Source organism: Nelumbo nucifera, chromosome 4 (assembly GCF_055504915.1).
Source record: "Nelumbo nucifera cultivar China Antique chromosome 4, China Antique-T2T, whole genome shotgun sequence".
Classification (NCBI taxonomy): domain Eukaryota; kingdom Viridiplantae; phylum Streptophyta; class Magnoliopsida; order Proteales; family Nelumbonaceae; genus Nelumbo; species Nelumbo nucifera.
The window spans coordinates 7,654,068-7,678,490 of NC_142652.1; the positions used below are offsets into that span (position 1 = coordinate 7,654,068).

General features: G+C 37.2%; 2 protein-coding genes across 6 annotated transcripts; both read right to left on the reverse strand.

The window, feature by feature from the left end:
- Positions 1–170: 170 nt before the first annotated feature.
- On the reverse strand, positions 171–13,296 carry LOC104591568 (Peptidase C78, ubiquitin fold modifier-specific peptidase 1/ 2). The gene is made up of 13 exons (XM_010250446.2): positions 12,970–13,296; positions 12,540–12,893; positions 12,194–12,462; positions 11,154–11,241; positions 10,840–11,015; positions 9,134–9,224; positions 2,754–2,876; positions 2,593–2,637; positions 2,393–2,469; positions 1,468–1,556; positions 1,214–1,325; positions 912–1,014; positions 171–646 (listed from the first exon to the last, which is right to left on the reverse strand). The coding sequence occupies exons 1-13, from the start codon at positions 13,157–13,159 to the stop codon at positions 417–419; spliced, it is 1,947 nt and encodes a 648-aa protein (XP_010248748.1). The 5' UTR covers positions 13,160–13,296; the 3' UTR covers positions 171–416.
- A 2,180-nt stretch (positions 13,297–15,476) lies between these two features.
- Positions 15,477–23,704, reverse strand: LOC104591567 (protein STICHEL-like 2). Of its 5 annotated transcripts, none has more exons than XM_088903090.1 (9): positions 23,567–23,704; positions 22,940–23,047; positions 21,366–22,792; positions 21,049–21,259; positions 17,905–18,090; positions 17,578–17,796; positions 16,340–17,084; positions 15,827–15,896; positions 15,477–15,727 (listed from the first exon to the last, which is right to left on the reverse strand). In XM_088903090.1, exons 2-9 carry the CDS (start codon positions 22,965–22,967, stop codon positions 15,653–15,655), a joined length of 2,961 nt encoding a protein of 986 aa, XP_088759216.1. In that variant the 5' UTR covers positions 22,968–23,047; positions 23,567–23,704; the 3' UTR covers positions 15,477–15,652. The 5 variants fall into 5 exon arrangements, with proteins under 5 accessions (XP_088759216.1, XP_088759215.1, XP_088759214.1 ...); XM_088903089.1 differs by lacking the exon at positions 23,567–23,704 and adding an exon at positions 23,359–23,489; XM_088903088.1 differs by lacking the exon at positions 23,567–23,704 and adding an exon at positions 23,359–23,489 and having other exon boundaries at positions 21,366–21,695; positions 21,774–23,047.
- Positions 23,705–24,423: the final 719 nt, after the last annotated feature.

A 24,423-nucleotide genomic window follows, 5' to 3' on the forward strand; every position in this document is an offset into this window, starting at 1 on the left:
ATCTTTTTACCAAAGCTTCGTATGTTATAAATGGGTAAGAGATTAAGGGATGGAAATATTCAGTCTGAAAATATTTCAGCCGGTTTTCTGACCACTTCTACAGTGAAATTAAGCTTTGTCGCCCCTGATAAAAAAAAGTACAGGATAAATAGAACAACTGATAGCTACGATAGCATGAGAATACTCTTTTTCCTCTTATAGCCAATGTCTAGATTGCAAAATTTATATTATCATGAATTCATGATTCACTAGGCCACTTTAGCTGCTCGATGTAGTAGGCCCTATACAGATTGAAAAGGACACCAGTTAGCTCTGATGTACATCAATTTGTATGTGATTTAGTGTACACAAGTTAGCTCAGAAATGATAAATACTCTTTTGTATGGCATTGGTGTCACTAATCAATTCCACATGTTTCAAACCATGTTTGGCCTTTGGGGAAGCAAAAGATTATAGAACTTGTCATGCAAGAAGAAATTCCGGCCCTTGCTATCAACCGCCTTTTTCCACCCACACCAACCACCATTCACAATCTTCTTCAGATCATCATTACCCGTGTAGTGAGGATCCAGTATAAGAAAGGCACAATCTCCACTTGCTTCGTTGTAGTCAACTCCCAAGAGAGTATAGGCTAGAACACCACCACCTGCACTTCATACCAAACCACAAACTATGAGGGCCCTGGATGGATGGTTCCACCCATGACACACACTGGCATTCTGAGCTTTACATCAGCATGTGCCTCAGATGGAATACCATTTCTATGCCATAGTGGACTCTCCGTTTGGTATACCAATTGTGTGTGATAAACTTTTCAATCCTATAAATAATATGGAAATTTCTGAAATGGTTTCATCTCTTCCCCTGATAGAAAAGGGTAAAGAAAAGGTTGGTTGGGTTTGCATACTGACCAATCATGACTGGAGTTCCTTGTGTTTCAAAATGCAAGGCCAGTTCTCGACATTTTTCAGGAAGTTCAGCTCCAGATCTTACATTTATGACTTTGCAACTTACCTGTTCAAACAGAAGTTCATTCTGTCAAACCCACAAATTATTGTGTGCATGTATGTGTTTATTGCTACTGTTGGACATTTTTTACAGCAAATATTGACTGCAATTCTGGAGCATAGCAATCAGATGCTACAAGTGATACTGATTAATTTTGGTATTTAGCCAAAAAATACTTATCTTTTCAAATACATGGCATACTTACACCAAGAAGTTTGTCCAGAACAAAACTTAATTCAATGGCACCAATCCATTCACGTGATCCAATAAATGAGGGCTCCTTATCACCGATCTCAACTAGTGCTTGTTGTATTTCCCTGAGAAGAAAGAAGTACTAGCTCATTGGACCAAAATTCTTCGGTTAAACCCTCCATTAAGCCCAAGAGACTTATTTCTTAGGGGTGAAACTTGGGTGTTGGGTTAATATATATTATGATCTTGATGGCGTATCTTTTCTACCTGTGTGAAGGAACATCAATAGATGTGTAGTGTTGGAGTCTAAACCATGAAATGATGGTCTGTAGAGAGCGATAAGCACATCCCCATCCCTGAAGGGCAAGTAATATGACTGATTAGAGCATAAAGCTGAACATTAACACAGAACAAGAAAAAGCTGTGGGAGGAAGTCCAATGAATTTTCAGTTGCAAATTCATTGTAATTTTTTATCAGCAATTAATTGCAGTTCTTCCACATGTTGAACGGGAACCATATTCACCAACCAGTGACTAGAGATGTTTATTTCAACAGAATTCAGTCTCTGTCGGAGAATTTGTCCCAGAGAAACTAACTAGTTAACCTTTAGGCAGAAAATCTCATTTCTGTGTTTTCTATATGATTTCCTTCCTTATGAGTAATGAGTAAGAAATTGTCAGAAGGAAATAATATCTAATGTACCCAATTAGCAAATTACCCAAAAAGACCACCTTTGGATTAGGCCTGGTTGGCACCAAACCGCGTTGTAGTCCTAGTCAAAACCAGGTTGGTGAAAGAAAAACTGATTAATGGAAAGCCAAAGACAGCATAGCTAAAGGCTTCTTCTATCCTAACATAGAAAAAATGTGCCTAAGTGAGAGTCTAAGTCTTAGATATGCAAAATGCAGGTAGGATTAGGAACAAAAGTTCAGTACATGATGAGGCTTAAAACTTAAAAGAAAGGAAGTGGGGGAAACGGGGACAAGAAGAGAAGAATTCTCTTAACTTTCTATAAGACAAGCTCTCCATAATGTGAAGAAAGCACTAAATTGAATGAGCATACAAAAAGTTTTCTGTAATTCTTAACCACATCTGAGATTGAAATTTAGCAAATAGAAAATTGAAAGACAGGCAGAACTTATATTAATCTAAAAGGTGATAAAGCATAAGGCAAAGGAGAAAGTCCCTTACAGAGTCATCAAAGCCATCTTGAAGATAGTGATAATATTCATAAGACCCTTCAACCTGAGATACAAGGCCCCCGGAAACTGCAGAAGACACAAAGATATTAGATACAACTAATAGCCAAAATGCTATTCTTTTCACGCTCACCACCCTGAACCTTTATAAGCCTAAATAGAAAGAAGAAATAGTTATAACAGACTAACTACCACTGCTTGGAATTCCAATGTGCACATCTTTAAGCACAACAGAACCTGTAATTATCATTTAGAACAATTCCACAAGTTAAAATTTTTGTAGAAAAAAGTTTCAGCATAAACAGGCAGGACTGGTTAAACTGGTTGCTGCCCATCCAGGAGTTAGGAACTACCCTTTCTTATTGAGTTTCTCTCCATTTTATGCTTAAGAGCAAAATTTATGGCATTCGCAATTAGTAGAAGAGGTCGATCCAAAGGTAACCCTAGCCTTAGATGCAGGGATCTCCGAATTTCAACTGCAAAATAAATAAATAAATAAACAAAAGCTAAGTTGTCAAAAAAAAATCAGAGGCACATCTTGACAATCTATGTTCTGCTACAGTACATTTTTTATTGATAGAATCCATATCTCTTTGCTGATACAAAAAAAGAGAGAAAAAGATACTTTATGATGTGCAGGTAACAGCATAAGAGAATCCATATCCCTTTTCATCCAGTCTTCAATTTCTTTCAAAAAAAAAAAAAGAATCCCCCATTGATACACAAATCTAAGAATAAAAAATAAAACTAAAATAAAACCATATTTGATGATTTAACATGGATCCTCTATTTTCATGATTCTAGTAGGTTGTGAGAAATCTAAACCAAGGGTTCAAAAGGCCATAGGTTGAGGTCAAATCAACCAAATCCAATCTAGATTGAAAGTTCATGATTCTAGAAGTCCCTAGAAATGTAGACTGTGAGGTTGGTTGACGACAGCCACACCCTTCTGTGAAACCCAAAGTACCCAAGCAAACTTGACATAAAATGGCTCTTGCAGTTTAACAATTTGGGTACACACCCACCTATTTAGCATACACAACCAACATTAATTATTCACTTCTGTTACAGAACACTGCAATAAGTTGAATATATGTAATGCCCATACTTCCCATTTGACCTTTTAATACTATATGTTCTTTTATTAGTAACATATTATTTTATTGAGTTGAAATGGGAAGACTTATGCACTATAGATATTTACCATATCATTCAGAATTTTTTTTTGATCAATAACAACAGATTTCATTAAATAAAATAAGGTTACAAAAAAAGGAGAGCTAAAGAATCTTAACTCCCCAGGGAAAGGATAAATCCCAAGCTGAAATAGAACAAAACAATTACAACTGAGCCCAGAACCCAGAAATCCTATTCACTCCTTGCCTAGCCAGACCATCAGCAAACGAGTTTGCACTTCTCTTAACCCAATTACACTGAACTTCCATATTCTTGGACAACCATTTGAATTTCCTCTTCTCATTACTGTAACTCCAGAGCTTAGAATTGTCTTCTTTCAACCAGTTCACTACCACCACAGAATCTCCCTCTACAATCAGTTTCTTGACCTTTAGTTCTTTAGCCCTTTGTACCCCTTTCAAGGCTGCTACCACCTCAGCCCTCAACGAATCCCCCACTCCAATTGTGCTAGAGAACATAGCTGTTATATTACCATTCTCATCTCGTAAACCCCCCCCCTCCCCCAATACCCGAAGGTCCTGGATTCCCCATGCTACTACCATCAAAATTTAATTTGATAAATCCAAGAGGAGGATTCCATGTAGTATTCAGGGTCTTCTTAGCCGAGACTGAACTTGCAATTTCTTTCCATTTCCTTAACATATCATCTGTTGAAAAATCTGTGAACTCATCCATTGTCTTCAACCAGTGTATTACCCTTATATGGATCACTTCCAACATATTTTCCAACCCTCTCTCCTTTTCTGAGAAAATCCTTGAATTCCTTTCTTCCCATATTGTCCAGCAAACAGCAACTCTCACACACCTCCACATGATCCTTGATCTTTTTGTTGGGCAATTAACAAAGGAAGAGGTAAACAAGCTTTGCACATTCGTTGGGAGAGTCCACCTGCACCCAAACAAAGAAGCAAACCATTCCCAAATATTTTTTACCAAAACACAGGATATTAGTAAGTGGTAACCAGACTCACCAGCAGCCCTACAGAGAATACACCAGTGTGGAGATAAACAACTATTGGGTCTTTTTCTTTGAAGTAAGTCACCTGTGTTAATTTTTTCCAGAAAAGCTTCCCAACAGAAACTCCCTCGGAGGTATAGGTCGACACCACACATCCTTGACAGGGAATGACAAGCCAATAGGACTTTCCAGATGCAATAGGGCTTTAAAGAAGGAGGCACAAGTAAAGGATCCAGAAGGAAACAAGGTCTAGATCCTACTATCTGTTTTTGTAGGCTCCAAGAAAACCCCACCAAGAATGGACAGGAGATTAGAGGTACAATTCAGTTCTGTGTCCCTGAGGGTTCTCAATCCCAAGTTCCACCCAAACCCAAAATTTGAATTGAGGGAACAAGGAAAGTGGCAATTGGTTCATTTTTGAAGGTGGAGTTTGCAAAAAGGGCCGGAAATTGGTCTTTCAAAGGAAGATCCCCAATCCACACATGTTCCCAAAACTTAATTGAGTTACCCAAGTGCAAATCATACCTGATCCAAGGAGAGAATAGAGGCAAAATAGCATGAATTGATTTCCATGGTGATGCTCTTGTTGCCATAGCCATAACCCTAGAGTCCCATCCATTCTCTGCAAGCCCGTGAATATTGCCAATTATCTTAGCCCACAACTTTTCCTTTTCCAATGAGAATCTCTACAACCATTTCCCTAGTAGAGCCAAGTTCCTCTTCCTAATATTCCCAATCCCTAAGCCTCCCTCCTGCTTACTTCTACACACCACCTCCCACCTAACCCTATGATCCTTTTTCTCCTCCCCAGGCTCCCACAAGAAATCTCTCATCAACTTTTCCAACTTGTCAGCCACCCCTGCAGGCACCTTAAAAACTGAAGGTAATAAACAGGCAGGTTAGCTAAGGAAGCCCTAATTAGGGTGATTCTTCCTCCTAGAGATAAATAATTCTTCTTCCAAGATGCAAGTCTCTTTTCAAACCTCTCCACAACCGGAGTCCAAAAACTTCCTTTCTGAGGATTATCTCCAAGAGGAAGACTGAGGTAAGTTAGAGGCCAATCCGACACTTCACATTCCAAAATGTTTGCACATGCAAAGATCTCACTTTCCCCCATATTCACACCCACTACACAACTTTTATCAAAGTTAACTTTTAGATTTGACATTTGCTCAAAAAGTTGTATAGTGTGTTTCAAATTCCTAATCCAAGTCATGTCCCCTCCCTCACAGAAAAGAATCGTATCATCTGCGAACTGCAAGTGTGTGAGTGGTATGTTCTCCCTACCTATCCTCTACCCTTTGATTAAGCTCCTAGAGATCAATATCCCCAAGACTTCAGCAACCAAGGTGAACAAGAAAGGGTCTCCTTGTCTTATTCCCCTCAATGCCGGGAAGAAGTCCACCACCGTTCCATTCACCAAAATAGAGTAATGCAAGTCCTAATACACCCTAGCACCCACCTGCACCATCTATCCCCGAACCCAAAATTGATCATCACTTCCGGCAAAAAGGACCAATCTACCAAGTCATAGGCTTTTTCCAAATCTAACTTACAAACCACACCCTTTTTCCTTGATTTCTTGAAGTCCTCCACATTCTCATTTGCTATAAGTATTTGATCATTTATCTGCCTACCTCTCACAAAAGCTCTTTGGTTATTTGACACAATGGTAGTGAGTACCTGTCTAATTCTAATAGACAAGACCTTCACAATGATCTTATACAAGCTATTAACTAAACTGATTGGTCTGTAGTCCCTTGGGTGTGTTGCTTCTCTCTTCTTGGGAACCAAAGCAATGAAAGTAGAATTCAACCCCGTATTATCTCTCCTCTTCTGTGAAACTCATCAAAGACCATCATTAGCTCATCTTTCAAAATCTTCCAACAGTCTTGATAAAATGCCAACGTAAAACCATCTGGGCCTGGTGCTTTTGATCTATCCATAGAGAATATTGCCTCTTTGTCTTCCTCCATTTCAAACTCTCTCCAATCACTCCCTATCTTTTCCACTTAGATTTGGCCACTCCATCCCCTCAATCCACACCCTATTACTTAAAGGCTTCCTATAGATAGATTTAAAATGGTTTGCAAAGGCCCTAGCAATCTCACCATGATTAGAAATGATTGTCCCCTCCACTTAGATTTGGTATTCCTATCCCCCTCCTTCAACCATTTACACCTTGACTTTTGCTTCCAACTAATTTCCTCCTTGAGCAATTCATCCTCCAATTGTTTTCGCAATTTCCACCTTTTTTCTTTGTCCTCCAATGTAATACAACCCCTCCCTTCCTTCACATCCAGATCTTCCAGTTGTGCAATCACAGCTTGCTTCCTTTCTTCTAGCCTCCCAAATTCAAGCTTATTCCATTCCTTAATTTTGCCCTTCAAAAATTGTAACTTCCTATGGAACCTCATCCCATACCATTCTACTGAGGGGTCACTTTCTAACCACCATTCCTTGATTTTATTAATGAAACCTGGGTGGTGTAACCACATATTTTCAAATCTGAACGGAGCAGGCCCTGTATTTCCCAATTCTTCCTCTCCAATCATAATAGGCCAATGATCTGAGGTTACCCTAGGTAGTGTCCTCGAGGTCAAATTACCCCAATGTTCCTCCCAATCTACTGAGAAGAGAAATCTACCCAGCCTAGAACAAATGGGATTAACTTGTAGATTGGACCATGTGCAGTTACTATGGACCATAGGAATCTCTTTAAGTTCAAACACCTCCACAAACTGGTTAAACTTCCTCATGCTTGTAGTCACCCTCTGCCTAGGATTATTTGTTTCTTCTGAAAACCTTACTACATTAAAATCACCTCCTATACACCAAGGTCCTTCCCACAAACCCCTTATATCCCCCAATTCTTCCCACATAACCCTCCTCTCTCTATAATCATTAGGCCCATAAACATTTGTTAAAACCTACTCAAATCCATCCTCCACCTGCCTAAACTTCAAACATACTGAAAATTGGCCTATCAACTCTTCCAATCCTATGCAGACCTCATTCTTCCAAAGTGTAATTATACCCCCTGCAGACCCCCAAGAAGGAGCAGTAACCCAATTGATCCCCCTAGCTCTCCAAATACTCCTGGACCATCTAGCATCAAATTCTGCTCTCTTAGACTCCTGTAACATAACTATATCTGGGTTTATCTTTTTAATCACCTCTTTAATTACTGCTCTTTTCCTAGCACTTCCCAACCCTCTAATATTCCAACTGACAATTTTCATTCTGCTCTCTTGTTTTCCTCTCCCAAACCCAATAGGTCATCACTTAACCCCCTTCCTTCTTTCCCCTTTGACACCCAAAAGCTTGTCCCCCCCCCCCCCAGCATCCCTTATCAGTCTTTCGGCCTCACTCAGTTTCCTCTTCCTCACCTTACCTTCCTCCTTCTTTTGCAAGAAAATCTTCAGATCATTTGGGTTTTTCAAGCTACACCCCAGGTTCCTCACAAAAGCTGCCACGGAATCCTCACTATTCCCCTCCCTCACACTTAACTTATTGGGACTTCCTTTCCTACTTATTCCCTCACCACTTCCTACACCCTTGTTCTCATTTTCTACACCTAGCCCATCTGCCATCTCCTTCTGTAAGTTATTTTCCTCAAATTCATTCAGAATTTTATTGTTTTTTATCATTAACATGATAAAAAAGTTTTACTAATATGATAAAAACAAGAACCCTGACAGTCCAAAGCATATTTTTTTCTTTTCAATAGGCAGACAGTCAGAAGTATATGAATGGAGAAGACAAAAAAATAGCAGTGGACTGATAACATTCTACAATGTGGCCCCTGGACCTGGTGCCCCCCAAAAAATCTAAATCTTTCCTACCTACTTCCTTGCTAGTGTATCTGTAATGATGGAAGAAAATACCTCTAGCTTTGTTCATGTAATTTCTTAGGGACCAAGGGCCTTCTCTTTTTCCCATCTACCTAATAACCACTTGACAGTCCCTTTCCATTTGCAAATCACTCCAACATGAGATTTATGCTAATTTTAAGCCCTGAAGTAGTAAGAGGAGTCAATAAGTTTGTTATTATCGTGTTGCACGTATAAAATAAAGCAAATCTAAATTATTAAGTATGGCCAACTTGCTTATTTAGAAAGCACAGATATCTATTTTTTAATGTATATGCCCATGTAGCAATACATAATCGGTGACTTTATCTTAATCGAGTCCATATTCCAGGATTTTTGAGGCCAAACAGATTGGACCACTGGATACATACCTACATCCTACTCATGCACCAAAATCTATGAGGCATAGATTACACCAAAATGAGGAAAAAGAAAAGGCACTAAGACAGAAATTAGAATCACTTTTCCTTCTTCAAAAAGGAAAAGAATCCATAGGAAACTGTTTTTGACTTGTATTATAATAACTTACTCCATTACTACTCTCTGATGGAGTTTCCTAGTAAAAGAATTAAAAGAAAATGGATAAAGCTGTTAAAGACCATTTAATATAGGCATCTGCTTCAAATGCAGTTCTATAATATGGGCAAACTCAAACACATTTTCTGCTTCTATACTATAATTTTCAAGTCTGCTTAGTTTTAACTACCTTGTTTCATCTCAGTCTCGCCATAACTGAGTTCATAGATAACTGTTATCGGATGCACTACTCCAGGAGGGCAGAAGTGATATGGGTGTAGCTGCAAAACAAGATATTGCTTAGTGGGTATCAAACAGTATTTTCCCTGGGACATGCAAGCAAAAGTTCTGATAAATGGGTAAAAGAAAAAATACCACTTGATAACTAGTATCAACAGTAACATAAAAATTGTCTGACACTAGCAATGAAAGAGACAATTATGCCCTTAGAGGAACAGATGGTTAAGGCATAGTGGGAAATACTCTGTAATGTTAAAATAGGATTAAAAGAAACTAATTGAGCAAAAGTTGCAACGAATTTGATATTTTATATTAAAAAAGCATATTATAAGTTAAATGTTACTGCAGAATGCACCCAATATATGATGGAACAACATACTCAGTTTTCATAACAAGAACATAATTGCATCTTAGTTGGAAAACAATCTCTTACTGTGAAGCTAGAGTCTGAAATAACTGGGCAATGAAATGATGGTAATTGAATAGTGTCAAACATGCAACTTTCAGGCAAAACTGACTTGCATTGATGACTGAATCTTTACCAAAATCCCTCACAGTACCAATTAATGGCAAAACTTAAGATTGGTAAGAAATCAGTCAAGCTACCAATTATGAAACAGCATGTTATAACTTCTTCCCTTTTTTTTTTTTTACGAACACAGAGAGTGACTCTATCAAGATAGCATTATCTCACTTCCAGACATTAGATCATTAATTTACAAGATAAGAGTAATGCAAAAAACTTTAGAATAAACCATTGTCACAGGAAGACCTAAGGTTTCTTTTCTTTTCTTTTTATGGATCTGTGATCAGTAACAAGATTAGAAAAATTCAGCCTTTGCATTCACCATGATAGGATGCGAGGAAGAAACAGTCAAAATTAATTGGAATATCAACTTCATATGACAGGGACAAACAAATATTGTATTTAGAAAGGTCCCTTTGAATGCCAACTTCATGGTTACTTATCATCAAAGGAAGAGAGCAGAACACCATTAGTCAGGCCAAGAACCCAATTTATTTCTCTACCTATGCATCATTGAGTATAATTTGAACTTCATTCCAAAACAACCTGCTGACCACCTAATAACACTGGCATAATAAAGTTCCTTTGTAGGTAGATGCTACATAGGGACTCTGCCTTAATTGTAATACTGCCAACCAGAACCAAAAACTTCACCTTACGGAGAGATCATCAATGTTATACTTGTAAAGCAAGTGATATAGATAAAGTAAGCTTACAAGAGTATCTCAAATTCTCAATTCTTCTACGAAACCGGCATCCTATTAAATGTCTCCACCATTGGGTTACAGATAAATGAGAATTGTTAGTGAGCACCACATGGAAGGCCCGCATATATCCATGAAAATGTCTCTATCTTTCAAGACAACAACCCTGCAATTCCTCCAGATACTCAATCCCAACTTCAAAAGGAAGTTCACTTTAGAGAGGTTGATTTTTAAGTATTTTGCAACCTCGGGCATCGACAAAGATCTATTTTCAAAGTTAACATATTTGCCATGTTAATATCTTACCATCTGGTCACATGGTAAATTTAATGGTGTTCCCCACATCTAAAACATTGAAATTAATGAAGAGAAACAATAACACTGCTTATACTTTTCAGTGTTTTCATTAAGTTTGGAGCCTAATACCTGAGGATGTTGTGCTAAGAGGTTGGGCAAGAGAGCCTTCTTCATTGTAGTTAATTGATCAATTAATCCTGGCACAATCAGCTTTGAAATTGCATATGTTACAGGAAGATCCTTCACAGTGTAGCAGAGGACATCTAGCTTAAAACTGACAACCAAATACCTTGCTGGCTCTGAAGCTGGAAAACCATTGGGGAAATGTTAACACTGAATGAATTAAATTGGAAAACCAAAATATTAAGTTACCAATGTTAGATTAGAGCATGGCAATACAAATGCTTCAGTATAAAATACGAGTTAAAAACACTAAAAAATACCTGGCAAATATTCTGCAATAGGTGAAGCAGATTCTGTAGAACTTCCACATTTATTTAGCAGGACGGTTACTTGGACTGTATCTGCACTCTAACCACAGAAACTTTTACAACAGAGAACTATAACACTGGCAAAAACTTCAAGGAATGGTCATAGTCTTCAAAAGTGGAAAATAAATAGGAAGTTTTCTATGATTCCAGAAGGGTATGATACCAGAAGAATTTTGACTAATCAGACATTCAGACCCTCCCCCCCCCAAAAAAAAAAAAACAAAAAAAAAAGAATTTTAATTAATACCAGACAACTAGTTACCACTTCTATGATACTGGTTGATTGGTTAATCAGTTTTTTTAGGAATCACCCCTTTGTAATATCATAATTGGACTCAATAAGTAGATAGCCGTTTCATGTGCTGCTAAAAAATGTATGGCCATTCTGATTAGGAAAAACCTATGATGCCTGTTCTCAAAAATCTATGATGCCAGAAAGACATGATACCAAAAGGCCTTGACCTATCAAAGCCCCCATGAATTTTGATGAAAACCTGCCTGATTGGTTATGACTTTTATTATGTCGGTTGATTGGTTATAAGTTTTTCTGGTATCATGTCTTTCTGACATCATAGTTGAACTCTTTTGATTATTATATTAAGATGGTGACAAAATTAATCCACTAAAACTGCATTCAAGTAAAACAAAAGATACCATATCAGCAACTCAATGGAATTCATACATCTACAAGAAATTCTGTTACCTTCTCAAGAGTAAATGAAGAATGGGGTTTAATCTTAGAGCAAAAATCAGAACATGGTCTAATCTTTGTACTAGATTCTTTAGTAATGGGGTTTATGACTTTTATTATGTCGGTTGATTGGTTATAAGTTTTTCTGGTATCATGTCTTTCTGACATCATAGTTGAACTCTTTTGATTATTATATTAAGATGGTGACAAAATTAATCCACTAAAACTGCATTCAAGTAAAACAAAAGATACCATATCAGCAACTCAATGGAATTCATACATCTACAAGAAATTCTGTTACCTTCTCAAGAGTAAATGAAGAATGGGGTTTAATCTTAGAGCAAAAATCAGAACATGGTCTAATCTTTGTACTAGATTCTTTAGTAATGTCCTTCAAAATTTTGACATCTGATAAATCTGTATGAAAATCCAAATCCACACCACGGAGAATAATGGGCTGTGTTACTTCCCCAGAGGCTTCTTTCACACCTTCTATCATAAAAGCAACTTGTGGATCTTTGAACTTGGCAGCAACAGATTCAGTTTCTGAAGAAAATATCCCCTCGGCATCTAAGATGAAACAACAAGCACTTAGAATCGAGCTCATGCATCAAGCGGAATAGAATGTAAACCAGAAAAGAACTAACCAGATGGACTATGTGCCGGAAAATAAATGGGCAAATTGATTGACAGTTTGCAATGGAGGAAACAACCTGTCTCTGATAGATATCTCTCAGGATAATCTTCATATGTAACGGTATTAATAGTTTCTAGGCCTGCAGAATTTTCTGATGCAGACACAAAAAAACGAATGTCACCGGATACCGAATCCGCAACAGCTCCCAACAAATTGCAACTTCCCCGATCATTGCCAGAAAGAAACTTTTTCATTCTACGAGCTGCACCAACTGCCTTACGGGCATTTTCTTCCAAAATAGTATTACCGACGAGTAATGTTCCGATGACGTCAAATCCTCTCAATAGTAATGTCCTAAGATCGTCTGTTTTCATTGATGAAGCGACTCAAACAGAATTCGAACAGAGACAAGATGGATCTATGGAACAAGTATAACTGACCTGATTCTTTGGTGTAGTCCGGGGAGAAGGGATCCCCAGGTTGAGTGTGGAGACATCTGAATGTGGAAATGATGGTAAATGGAGGCAAAAATGGGGATCCGATCAGCCACTGAAGAGAATGCTCCTTGTTGGTGGTGATGTGCTTACGGCACAAAACCCTAATCCTTCTGGTCTCAATTTCGTTCTCCATTGTTGATCTCTGTCGGAATCTCGGATGCTGTCTGTACCAGGTAAGTTGTTACCTTACCCGCCTGTTCTTGTTTTTTTGGGTCAAGGTAACCGTAAATCCCTTAAACTTCCCCTGAGTTTTGGGGTAGGGCACTTAGTCACTTAGATACCCCCTTCCGTCACTTTTTTAAAAGACGTTAAGGCTATGTTTGGTGTGAAGGAAAAAGAAGGAAAAGACAAAAAAACTAATGTAAAGTTTGTAAAGGTTTTCCTACATTTCATTTTATAGGGTCACGCCACAACTCTGATATACAGTTATACACACAAATATACCAGAGTTGCAACTTAATGTAAATCAACAACTAGTTTTATCACCAAACTTAAACTTTCATTTTCCGACTGGCGACTATATATAATGAATAATTACAATTAAGTTCACAATTTTAAAATTTATATGTACTAATTCAATCAATCAAGTGATAACTCCTATGAAGAACAATGAACAATGTCAATTAAAAATCCAGATTTCAGGACCGCACGCTACTTTCTATTATGCACATACTAATTTCTCTTATCATTTTATCAGTTTTTCATAATTCTAATTTTACCCATAAATTGTTAATATGAGTAAATATATTTTAGTATTTCATTTTATCATTGGCATAAACAAACAAACTTGTTTTTGCAAGAGAGAGAGAGAGGTTTAAGGGTATTTTATTTTATTTTTTTGCTAAAGATATAAGGTGTTTTTTCGGTCAAAGGTTTAACAGTATTTTAGACATCAAACGCTTGATGATTTTATATATGGCCAAAATTGGCGTTAAATCCATTTATTTCCAAAAGCCATGGGAGGTTTAAATGCAAATCAAAGGTTTAAGGCCTTTTCAAAAACCCAGGGGAGGTTTAAGGGATTTATCCAAATATATATTATGACTATGATTTTATTGGTTTCAACTTACACTGTGTTTAGTTTGAAGGAAAAAGTAGGGAAAAGATAGGGAAACCTTTACAAGAACCAAACATAGCTTTAAGGAAAGCGGTGTATGAGTTTTGGAACCAAAGCACCAACCCAAAGGTTTGGACTACTCTGTTCTCACTTTGGACCATAACAAAAAGAAAAAAATAAAAAAGATTTTGAGGTGAAGATGGGTTTAAAGATTTTATAATTTTTAAGGTACGAGAATATAGTATTAAGCTAAACCCGACCCTTTTTTGTCCTCCACCTGTATATTGAATTTACTAAAATACTCCTTGATGTTGTCTAGGTTGATGTGGATAGCAGCATATGAGTTGTCTTGATAAATTGAACAAGTTGTGCTAATCTGATGACTTGTGAAAACTAGAGTTAGAGGCGCCTAGGTGATTCCTCCCTAGGGAGGAGCACTCCAACACTAAAATCAGCAAATGCAATATGGTGGTTAATTAGGCCGAATTGGTTAAGATGAATAGGAGTTATAGCCATATGAGTTGAAGAATTTGGAGTGCAGGTGAGCTTAGACTTGGAGCAATTTCAATAATCAGGGAGCAAAGAAAATCTCACTTTTCAAAGAAGCTAATAAATTGATTTCATTTACTTGCAAACATAGGCCTTTGTTTTTTAAGTTTTCTATTTCTCTTCTTGTGGATGTGGTTCACTGCACTGGTTATGATCATTTTTAATTTAATTAATTAGTGAAATGGCAATTTCTATGATGCCAGATCATCCAGATGCAGTACTTATCAGAGAGAGAGAGAGAGAGATGGGTCTGGGTAGGGTTGTCAATGTACTGGATAGATATTGGTTCAACCAAACCCGGTCCAATATAAATCCATTACAGATGGACCAGGCCCAATCCAATCTTATGAATACTCCTGACCATTCTGGGCTGGTCTAATTCAATGTATGGATCATCCCATCTGTTCAAGTTGGTTTTAATTTAGATTGGGTCCAACCCAAACCTGGTGCATTGACACCAATACTTTTTTTATCTTCTGTCAATGGACTGGATATTGATTCAATTGGAGCAGGTTTAATACAATCTAATAAATACTTTGGACCATTAAATCTGGACTGGTCCAATTCAATAATACCTATTGAATGGGACCATCAACCTGGTCAGCCCAAACCCGTAGGTCTGGGTGGATCGGATCAAGATTGCAACGCCTACCTGGGCTGAAAACGTTCAATTACAGGGAAAAAAAAAAGTAGCGGTTGGACAAGCATCTCTATTATTAAGAAAACAAGCGAGATACAAGTTGGAAGCTCGCCAATGCAAGCCCCATCATGCACCAGCAAAAGTGGCCAAATGAAGCCATTGGAATTTGGAGGCTTTCAAAATGGCTTGGTGATTTCTTCTGCCTTATGTTACTCATGGTACATACTTTTCTTTCTTTATTTCCTTTTTGTGTTTGATTAGTTCCAACTCAATATACACAATCACGTAAGTCTGTGATATGCTTGCAACATCTGAGAGGGTACAATTATTAATGCTTAGTGCAGCAGAAAATGTTTGAAGAATTCAGTTTTATCAGAAAACTATTTTGCATTCGTGCATGGCAGAACCCAACTCACTATATGAGATCCTTGACCTTGTTGCCTCAGCAGCCAAGCCTGGAGTAGCACATACTCAGGTTAACTTGTAGAAAAAAAAAAAGCTTATTCTCCTTAAATGAAACACAGTATTCAACAGTATGGATGCTCGGCTTTTACCCTTCTAAGAGGAAACTTGGGAGCTCTCCAGCAGTGCACATTTAAGCCAAGTCCAGATTCCTTCCTTTGCCTGCCAAAATACAAGTAAAAAAATGAAATGAGAGTCATATTCTTCTTTCCAAGGGAAAACTTGACGAGCATTGACAATGGGAATATAATGGATAATGTTCAAAAAAAGAAAAAAAAAAACTTCTAAATTTTAGAATACTTTATTTGTGATGTACATATTTGTATTTCTTCTCTTTCCAAACCGAGCCTGAAGGACATAAATACCAGCTCATTCCAACCTCATGCTAGGGCATGGATATGACCTAGTGGAATAGCATAGCAAGTTCTCCTAGATGATCCAAACAGTAGGAATAAAGCTTCATTGAGAGTAGGGTTGTCAATTTGGCTTCTATTTCCACCAAGTTTCTAAGTTGTCAAAATGGTTTCAGGCACAGTCAATCTATCTATCTAAGTATCCTAATAAAGTAAGATTTAAAAGAAACTAGAAACTATAAAATCACATACCCATCGTCAGCCATGAAACTGTTACCGCATGTATTAGAGCTGGGGCATAGAATGTCAGGTTCATTGGCACAGTAATATGTTTTAAAAGATGCCTTCCTTGGAATGGACAATTCAAGTTTGTTGTGTGCATGAATCCTCAAACAGATCCCTTGAGATGCAGTAGATGAACATAACCTTCGATGGAACCTCACAGTCTTTGAGAAGCAGCTTGGTTGATCCTCAGGTTCTTGAATAGAAAAATCCTGGTGGCCCCAGTCATTTGCCTCTTCTTTTGAAGAATTGACTCCTAACTGGGATCCCTCTGTATCATGCTCTGATTTGTGGGATGTGGTTGTCCTGCTGCTTAGAGAGTTTCCATTGCTCTTCTTACCAGTAGTAGTTGTTGCTTTATGATGAGAACAGGTAGAAGAGAAGTGAGAACCACAATCAGATGAGCAACTTTCAATATGTTTTTCCCTTTTTGTAGATTTATCAGAGGTGAAATCAGAGTGATCTAAATGGTTATTTTCATCTTCTGTTGTTGAATATGACTCATCACTCATTCTACCAGAGCAGCTCAACAAACAAAATGATAGCTTCTTTCTTTTCACAATGGTTGTCGCAGAAGCACCAGGGACAAGATTGATTCTAATTTCTACATTACAACCTAGGACAAGGCAAAGTAAACTTGCAAGCAGTTTCCATGACTTCTCTGCCCTAGATACATGATCTTGATGACAAAATTCCACTTCAGCTACTGCAACACCTGAAATTCAGACAAGCATTATCAAGTCATGATTTTATGAAATTTTAAAAAGATAACATCTTAAAAATTCTGTAATCATCAGGGAGGATTTTATGAAAATTTATTGTAGTTTGAGTTAACAAAACAAGTTGATTGTAACAATAAAACTTTATGACAAAATCTTGTATTTGTGACCACAGGACTATAGATGGGACCCACCATAAAGGGGTACAACTTAAGATTAACAGGAACAAGTGTCAAGTTATAACACGAGTATTTAGCATGTGGAAAAATATGGGCACCATATTCAGACCATAACTATTGGTCCAGTGTCACCAGATTCCAAGCAGTTTCATAAACTATATGGGGTACCTGTTTCTGTGTAAAAGACAAAAAGAATATGTTTTTCTATCTTTTTAAGCACCACTATGCTCTCTAATATTTTGAACCATACAAAATCGAATGTGCACACAGGCTTACATTACACAATTCAAAGAAAAAAAATTGTACATACCTTGGTTGAAACAGAGAGAAGTCAACTTCCCTTCTTTCTGTAAAAAATTCCTAAGTGTATCAGATTGGCATCTCTCCATGGCCCTCTTCCAAATGGTTTCTAATTTGTCTTTGCAATCTTCATGCATCTCTGAATTATGAGATTTGTTGTCATCGCACAAACAAGAAACAGAATGCTTAAACATATCTCCTGTTGGAGATGTGCTGCAAAAGCCATCCTCTGCATCAAAAGTAAACTTAATCATTAAATATTTCTCCCTTAGATTAGTAGAACCTTGTCAACCAATATAATCGCTTATTAAAAACAAATTGTTCTGATCATCCACACCTTTCTCCTGTTCTGTTCTCAAACATGGTCTTGAATCATTTGGGTCCAAGGATGAGGATTCTACAGAACTTAGCTGTAAAAGGGCTACTGTAAGCCAAGTTGTCTGGTTCTTAGATGTCCTCAATTGCTTCTCAGTCTCAGAAAGTACTTTTAATGCATGCCTCAATCTGTGAAAGTCTCCTTCAGCTATTAAAAGAATATATTAGAAATTGATGAGACAACTAATCGAGTATACAAAGTGCACAATTTGTCAATCAATTTTAACAGTAAAACATATAGTTAAGGCAAAGTATTAATCACTTCTAAATAATTAATTAATGTATTTTATTAGGTTATAATTTCTTAGTTATATTATTACATTACAGCTTTATGTTAATGACACTATTCTTGCCCAAAAGAAGTTAATGACATTATGGTTTTTCAGGTACATATTCATTAATTGATTAAGACTATGCTTGGGAGTGCTTAAAAATAAATAAATGCTTATTTGGGCGGGGACCACACCATTAAGGACTTATTGGTGTTTGGGAAATAAGCCCGAAATAAGTGCTTATTTTAAAAATAAGGGCTTATTTTTTAAGCCCAAATTTCCAGTTTTTTTAAGTGCTCATACAATAAGCACTTATTCAATATTTTTTCTCCCAAAATTATCCCCAGTAAATTTTTAAAATACCAATTATATCCTTTTACAAAAGCAATTTTTTTATAAAAGTAATTTTATGAAAAGTACTTTTACAAAATCACTTTTATGAAAACACTTTTACAAAAGCACTTTATGAAAGTACTTTTAGGAAAGTACTTTTATGAAAGCACTTTTATCAAAGTACTTTTACGAAAGCTTTTATGAAAGTACTTTTGCGAAAGTACTTTTACAAAAGTAATTTTATGAAAGTACTCTTATAAAAGTACTTTTACAAAAGCAATTTTATGAACATACTTTTACAAAAGCACTTTTTGAAAAGCACTTCTACGGAAGTACCTTCTTAAAAGCACTTTTACAAAAGCACTTTTATAAAAGTATTTTTAGGGAAGTACTTTTATGAAAGCACTTTGTAAAAGTACTTTTATAAAATCGCTTCTATCAAAGTACTTTTATTCATTCACTTTGGATTGGATATTTTGAAAATTTGAAAGAAAATGAAGGAAAAAGAGTCACAATTACTTGTTTAAGTGCTTATTAGAGAAAAGACCACTAAACACCCAATATAAAATAAGTGCTTATTTTTTAAAATGAGCACTTGAGAAAGCTGGGTGCCAAATGCAAATAAGTGGTTATTCAAATAAGCACTTGTTTTTAAGCACTTTTTTTAACATAAGCCTAATAATGAATAGCTTACTTGAAAACTATTTTTTTCTCCCTTGGGTTTTTAGAAAGATTATCCAAGCCCATGCATGGTTGGAAAAAAGGTGTTGCCATTCTTGGCCAACACGTCAACACGGACAACTAGGCTTACATTTCCTAACATGACTAATAATAACTGTGTCTGCTTTGCAATGCTACTTCTTAGCACAAAGCCGGCCAACTTGGGTTATAATTGATCGGATTCAGATGGATATAGGTATACATTATATTTAGGTATAACATCATCCTAACTAAAACTAGAGTAAAAATGCCCCTGAGGCCTGAGGGGTTCTAATCAATGTTCTAAAACATGGACAATTGGACCATTCAGAACGAATTTTCTTCACATTATGCTTATAATGGGTGATTCCTTATAGCAACCCTAGGCCCTTGTTGAATGATTTTCAGGTTTTTTCTCTTTTCTATAACTTTGCAAGCAGCCATTATAGTCATCAATGGCTTACAAATTTTTCATCAAAAAAGTTTATTTAACATCTCTAAAGGACTAAATGTGATTTCAAGTTTACATAAAAACCCAAAGTTTGCCCATTTTAATTCATTTCATCCTTTTCTGCCAAACCATATTCACATGTCCTTTATGTTTAGTTTCCCCTAGAAGTTTCTATCACCCTTCATCCTACCAAATTGAATCTGAAACTTTACTTAAAACCCTAGTTTCTAGAATTTTGAAAATTTCTCATATAAAGTGATTTTTTTAATCATTTTGGGGAAGGTCTAATGATAATTCCTTCAAATTAACTTGTTCCATACAATCCATTGTTATAAACATCACTACAAAATTTCATTTAGAAATTCTACTGCTACACTTATTCTTTTCCTATTTTTTTCCACAGTCATACAGAGAATATGCACTTCTCAACAAATTGACCTAAAATATCTCCAATTCTTTTTCTTAGTTGTAAAATCATCCCTAAATCCTTCCTTCCTAGCTTTCTTTCTTAATTTTTCATTTTCTTCTAACGTTTTCCTTCTTTGACAATATTCCATATCGTCTCATATAAATACTTTTAGTGGTGTCTTTCCAACCGTACTCTTTTCCCCATTCCCTGCAAAGTATTTTCTTCTTCTGTTCTGCATATCTCTTAGTTCTTCAAAAATTATTTTAATTTGCACCATGAAGCAAGTTTAGACCTGATGGTTGAACTGTTGATTCATGACCTAGTCCCTTTTGGGAGTTGAAAAACAGTTGGGGTTTCAAAACATTGGTTCAAACTTACAACCTTTTGGCTATATTACAAAAAGAAAGTGATGGAAAACAAACATGGACGCCCGTAAAAATTGTGTTGCCAATAGTTTCACATTATGGAAATCTTTATTGTACTAATTCACGATTACGAATACATGCAGCAATAGAAGCATTGGTTCAGATACCAGAAGTCTTACCTCAACCATTTTTGAGGTGGGTTTCATTGGACCCTCCCCCACCAATTCCAGTTCTTTCATGCTTACGAGTAATAACTAACAAGTAACTTTGATAACAAAAATCTACAGAGGGTGGTAACATAACTAAACTTTTCAGCACTCTTTGAATTTTTTTTGTTTTTATTTTGACAGACTTTTCATTTTTTTTCCATTAAGGCAAATAGAAGGTTCCAAAATTTATATTTGATAGAAACCAGATCATTCAAGATCCTCCTACTTAAGATGACTAACATTATCAAATTGCCATCCTCCTTGATAGTCTGTTAACCAATCAAAATGAGAAACAGGGATTTGCTGTCACAGTGACATTGAGTGTACATTATCAAAAGTAAATCAATTAGTAAGAAAGTTAAACTTACAAGTATGCTGCCCAAAAAAATTTCTCCCAACCTCTGCCTGACATCTTCCAGCAAGAATGTCCATTATGAGATTTGCTAGCTGCGATATCAGTTGCATGGGATCAACCCTTGTTTTCATAAGCTCCCTAGCCCTTCTAACTGTATTTGGAGCGTCAGAGGACAATGCCAGGTCAAGCAAATCAAGCAACTCATCATCTGAAACAATTCCTATCTGCAAAAAAAAAAAAGGCAATAAGAGAAGGAAAAATTATGATACTTGTAAAGGCATACCAATCTGCACAAGGCAATAAGGTGTGTGTGCTATATCAGAAACTTACAAGTTCATATGCCAATGAAACCGTAATTCTTTTCCCCAGCAAACTCAGCTGATCAAGCACCATCTCTGCATCACGAAGGGATCCATTAGATTTAGCAGCAATAAAATCCAAAGCAGCCTTGTCAAAGTCCAAACATTCTTCAACGCATATTCTTTCCAACTTGCTTGCAACTTCAGCATCCTTTATTTTTGGAAAGTGATATCTTTGGCACCGTGATATGGCACCGCGTGGTAGCTTTTCAAGGTCAGCAGTGATCATTACAAAGACAACATGCTGTGGGAGGTCTTCTAGGCTATTCAAAACAGTTGCCCATGTTTCTTGTTGTAGTAACTGGCATTCATCAATGATGAAGACATTAAACCGTGATGAAATTGGTGAGAGAATTGCAGTCTTAAGGAGGAATCTAACCCTGTCTGTCCGGTTGATGCTTGCAGGATCCACTTCCTTGACATAACTGCTCTTTCCAGAGAAGAAGAGTGTACATTCTCGGCATAACCCACATGGCTTATGCTCTTCAAGGGAGAGGCAATTTAAAGCTGCTGCAAAAATCCTTGAGGTTGAAGTCTTACCTGTGCCACGGGGACCATGGAAAAGATAGAAGGATGCAATTCTCCCTCTCGATATGGCACTCAAAAGGGATCGTGCCACCACATGCTGCCCCACCAATTCATCAAAAGATCTTGGCCTGAACTTCTGGCTGAAACTCCTTGGGTTGTCTGCATATGGAGCAAATTGTCTCTTAAGAAATGTGCAGCTCCTTTCTTGTCCAGATAGACCTGTCTCCCGTCCTCCTGCTGCTGCTGATAATAAAGGATGATGTTCTACATCAGGAGGAAGAGTTGACTCCCTAAATCTTGGAGTTCTTGACCAGCAACAAGTAATGCCACATCCACGGTGGTAGTGATCCAAAACATCAACCTCTTCATTAGCCAAGACTGATGTGCTGTGGCTTGACACATCCACCCGAGCATCACTTACAGTTAGAGATGGATATGGACTATCAACCTGACTCCCGAGAACATCCCTTTCTACCCCAGATGATTTAGTTCCTGTACTACATCTGAGTTTCCTCTTTAGAGTAGTAGAGTCAATCCTCTGTGATCTTGCTGTTTCTGAAGTGGGTTCACTATGCAAGTCCACCTCCTCCAAATCTAATGATTTGTCACTAGATGACTTACTCACATACATCCCAATTCTACGCAATCTGGGATAGCAAACTTCATCAATGTTCTCTGCTCTTAGAGAACCCAAACCCATATCTTTTAGCCGAGCTGATTTATTTGATGAAGTCCATTTGAGGTTTGATTTTCTCCAACTGTAACTATATTCAGGATCACTACCAAATTCCTCCATTGTCCCATTTAAATAAACATTGTTGGACTCACGGAAACTGTGGTTGTCCGAACCAGCTTCTTGGTAAGCATTTACTAGACGCAGAGAGAGCGCATTGCAAGAATCAGTTTCCCATGTCAGATTATCAGCAAAAGCAGATAATTTGCTCATAGAGTTAGTTGATGGGTCTCTCAACGACCTCACCCTCCTAAGAGCTACCAGAGTTTTTGAAAGAGGTATACCAGCACAATGACGTTTCCCATCCGACATTCTCAAAAGGATTCTTTTCTTCCTACCGGTTCAAATTCTGGGCCCCAATAAGCAAAAGAAAACAACTTGTGCTTCCCAACCTGAACAACAAAAGCAAAATGCCAGAAATAGCATTAGCAATCTTTCATGTTGTAGAAAGTTCAGATTTCTCATCATGGCAATCACCATTACCAAAAAAAGAAAAGAAAAGAAAATGGGGAAACAAAAAGCAAAGTCTCATTGAGCATAAACATAGGCAACAATACAGTTACTCTGATCAAAGCCTATGGAAATGGACGAGAGATGGAAAGGAAAAATTCTTTCTTTCCTGGAAAACAGCAATAAGAGAAATGCAAATCCATGTTCCGAAAAAAAAAACCTTGAAATTACAAAAAGTAAAAGAGTTTCTTACTCTCCTCATATTTTTTTTTTCCTTTTTATTTGGTAAGTACTAAGTTCAAGTTCAACTCCCTTCATTTGTAATTGTAACCCAACGAAACGACACTGAGGAGGCGGGAGTAGGAAGAGAAAAGAAAAAGGAAGTGTACGGTCCTTGAATTCAAAATATGGAATTCTTTAATCAAAGAAACCATCAACTGACAAATTTGTAATAAACAAACCTGTAAACTGTAGTTATTTTAAATTTTAAGCCCGTCGACATTCCAAGAACATAAGAAATCTGTAAACTGTAGTTTTGCTTTAAGCTCATTATTTATATCTCAAACCCTGAACCTGAAGCACAGATCTTGAATTGTTGCATTGGTGCTCGAGGTCAGTGATAGTAGCATGGTACACTAGTGTCTAGTGGACGTGAAGCGAGTGGCAAGTTTAGTAAAAATAGGTAGTGGGCGAGGGTGTTATAGGCGCCATAAATAAGAGCAACGTCCCGAATTTAACCCACCTTGGCCCGGTTCTGTAGTTTAGCAGACTCTCGTTGCAGAGTGCAGTGGTTGGCCCCGTAACCGGGCCAAGGTGGGTAAAATTCGGGACGGTTGTTTCTATTATTCACCAAAAAAAAAAAAAGCTGTATTATTTCCGGTGGGAATTCGGGAAAGGAAGTGGGAACCACTTGCTGCACCGGAAGAAAGAAAAGAAGACCGTCCATCGAGCACCTGAGCGGGTCCCTCCCCTCCCCACCTCCCAGGTCCCACCTGGATTTGGAGCACTGCAAGCGTGGAGGACCACAGAGATGAATAAATCTCAACCGTCCATGTAATTTTCCAACGACAACGGATCAAGCTTTTTTTTTGACGGTACAACGGATCAAGCTTGAGACCCTGTGGTTGCATGACAATTCTTGGATGACGTTCAAAATACATACTCAAATGGTCAAATAGGGAGGGTCGAGGCGTGGAGCCTGGACCGGAAGTAGAGAGTACCACTGGAACCATTTCAAAAATTTTCATTTAATCAGCAGTACGACTAATTTTTATTTTTTACTTTAATAAGTCATAAAAATTAAAAAACACTCAAACAA